This window comes from Polistes canadensis, unplaced genomic scaffold (genome assembly GCF_001313835.1).
Source record: "Polistes canadensis isolate GaletaPanama2010 unplaced genomic scaffold, ASM131383v1 scaffold_23, whole genome shotgun sequence".
Taxonomy (NCBI): Eukaryota; Metazoa; Arthropoda; class Insecta; order Hymenoptera; family Vespidae; genus Polistes; species Polistes canadensis.
Window position 1 is genome coordinate 412,703 of NW_014569570.1, and position 2,263 is coordinate 414,965.

The 2,263-nt window shown below is 34.4% G+C and overlaps 1 protein-coding gene across 1 annotated transcript in view; it reads left to right on the forward strand.

The window, feature by feature from the left end:
* LOC106783601 (serine-rich adhesin for platelets) overlaps nucleotides 1-2,263 on the forward strand; it is an 11,944-nt gene that overhangs the window by 3,422 nt on the left and 6,259 nt on the right. Inside the window, exon 5 of the mRNA XM_014742279.1 lies at nucleotides 561-1,331. Within this exon, the coding sequence (XP_014597765.1) occupies nucleotides 561-1,331 (771 nt within the window). The remainder of the gene's footprint in view (nucleotides 1-560; nucleotides 1,332-2,263) is intronic.

Consider the following 2,263-nt stretch of genomic DNA (forward strand, 5'->3'; position numbering starts at 1 on the left):
CTATTATTATTATTACTATTATTATTTCTTTTTTTTTTTTTTATTATGTTGGGTGGAGATAAATGATATTTTTTTTTGGCAAAAGTTATTAATCCAATTTTATTATTACATACATACGAACATAGATTATCATTTATATGAATTATATGATTTTTTTTTACTCTTCACATTGAACCATATTTTCAATAATTATCTTTAATAGAACTGTATAACATTCATTTAATGCATTTTACATATAGTCGTCACATATATCGTTATAAAAAATACATTATATATATATATGTATATATATATATTAAAGGACTTGCCAATACATATATGAATAAGATAGGATCTGATGAAAGATCTAAATGATATAACTTAAGATTATTAATTTGATTGAATTACATATAGTAGAATTATTAGTAAATCTATATATATATATATTTGATTTTGATCCTATATGTATATATACATATTTAATTTATTATTATTTTCGAAGGGAAAAAAAAATATATTTTTTTAAATCGGGATAATATTTTCCTGTGCTCTGACCAAAAATACATCGGTCTGTTCTACAGGATTACAATGGACTATTATGGAGCACACATATCCACGTTTCGCTCTGTCCTCGTGTCAAACGAATCTGTCGATCCAAGCGTCATCAGCGTTTACAACGCCTGAAATAACAACTTCTTCGACGATCAGCGATCAGTACTCTGGTACCAGCACCACTGGTTCCAGTTGTGCCCTGACGAATTATCCAAACTCATCGTCGCACGGGACCTCGTCGTTACAGCATACATCATCCTCCTCGTCGAGTGGTGGTGGTGGTGGTGGTGGAGGTGGTGGAGGCGGCGGTGGCGGTGGCGGCGGCGGCGGAGGAGGAGGGGGCCCACCCCCCTCGTCAACACAGTGTCCGAGTAATTGCCAGAGTCCCTGCGCCAGTCCGCAAACTGCTATTAAAAGGAAAAGATCGACAAATCCACAAGCTGATGAGAACTTTATTAGAGCTCTCGATGCTGTGCGATACGGTGGTATAGGGTTTTGCAAAGCTGCCAGAATGTTCGGTGTAAACAATCGAACACTTTGGCTTGAATACAAGAAACGTGGTTATCCCAATAATCGTCCTAGCTTAAAGTCAAGAGTGAAACAAGAAGTTAATTCCTCACCACCGCCTGCACAATCAGCCCAACCTGTTAATTCGCAAAGTCCAACCCCCATGGGGCCACCATCGACTCCGCACAGTACACACAATACTCATAGCACTCATACTATGTTAACCACTCATAGTCCTCATACCATGTTAAGCGGTTACATTGATAGCAGGCATACGGACTATGCATTACCAAGTACTACCATGCCAATTAATTTACACGGAGTTAATTATAATGCCATGTGAGCTGAATCACGATCGGATTATTATTTGTATGTATAAATATTATGTGAGAGAGAGAGAGAGAGAGAGAGATAAAGAAAGATCAAGAGATAAAGCTTTTCTCAGATGACATATATCTTACATTAGATTAGTGTCATCTCTTTCAAGCTGAAATTTTATTCATGAAAATTATTTATCGATTTATAAAGAGCTCGATGAATGATACCGCATCGCGAAAATAAAAAAGAAAGAAAGAAAGAAAGAAAAAGAGGAGAGAAAAGCAGTAGAGCAGAGGAAACAAAACAAAGATAAGACGAAAATCTAAAATCACAGATTTTTGTCGCATATTCGTATACTCGTAAACTCGAAATAATATTGGATTTTTACCTGTGGTTGGTGCAATCCAATACTTTGTATACACAAAAGATTTTTTATATTAGGAGGCCTCTAATGAAATCTCATTAATAATTAATTGGCTGATTATATCGCATTTCTCCCTAGACGAGGGAATGATAAAGCGAGTGAGAGAATCGGATAACAAAATTTGTAAATTAAATAACTTATTATTTATAATTCGTTCACATTATTAAAATTAGCGTTGTTTTGATAGTATTGTGATATATATATATATATATAATATATATGGAAAGAAAAATGAAAAGGAAAACAAAAAAAAAATAACACAGAACAAAAAAAGAAACGAAAGGAAAAACCTTGCGAACTAATATTCTCTACTTTTGTAGAAATTACAAATAATTTGTAATTTTAAAATATTATAAATATATATTATAGAAGAAAGAGAGAGAAAGAAGGAAGCAAAAAATGGAGAGGGAGAGGGAGAGGGAGAGGGAGGGAGAGAGAGAGAGAGAGAGAGAGAGAGAGAGAGAGAGAGAGAGAGAGAGAGAG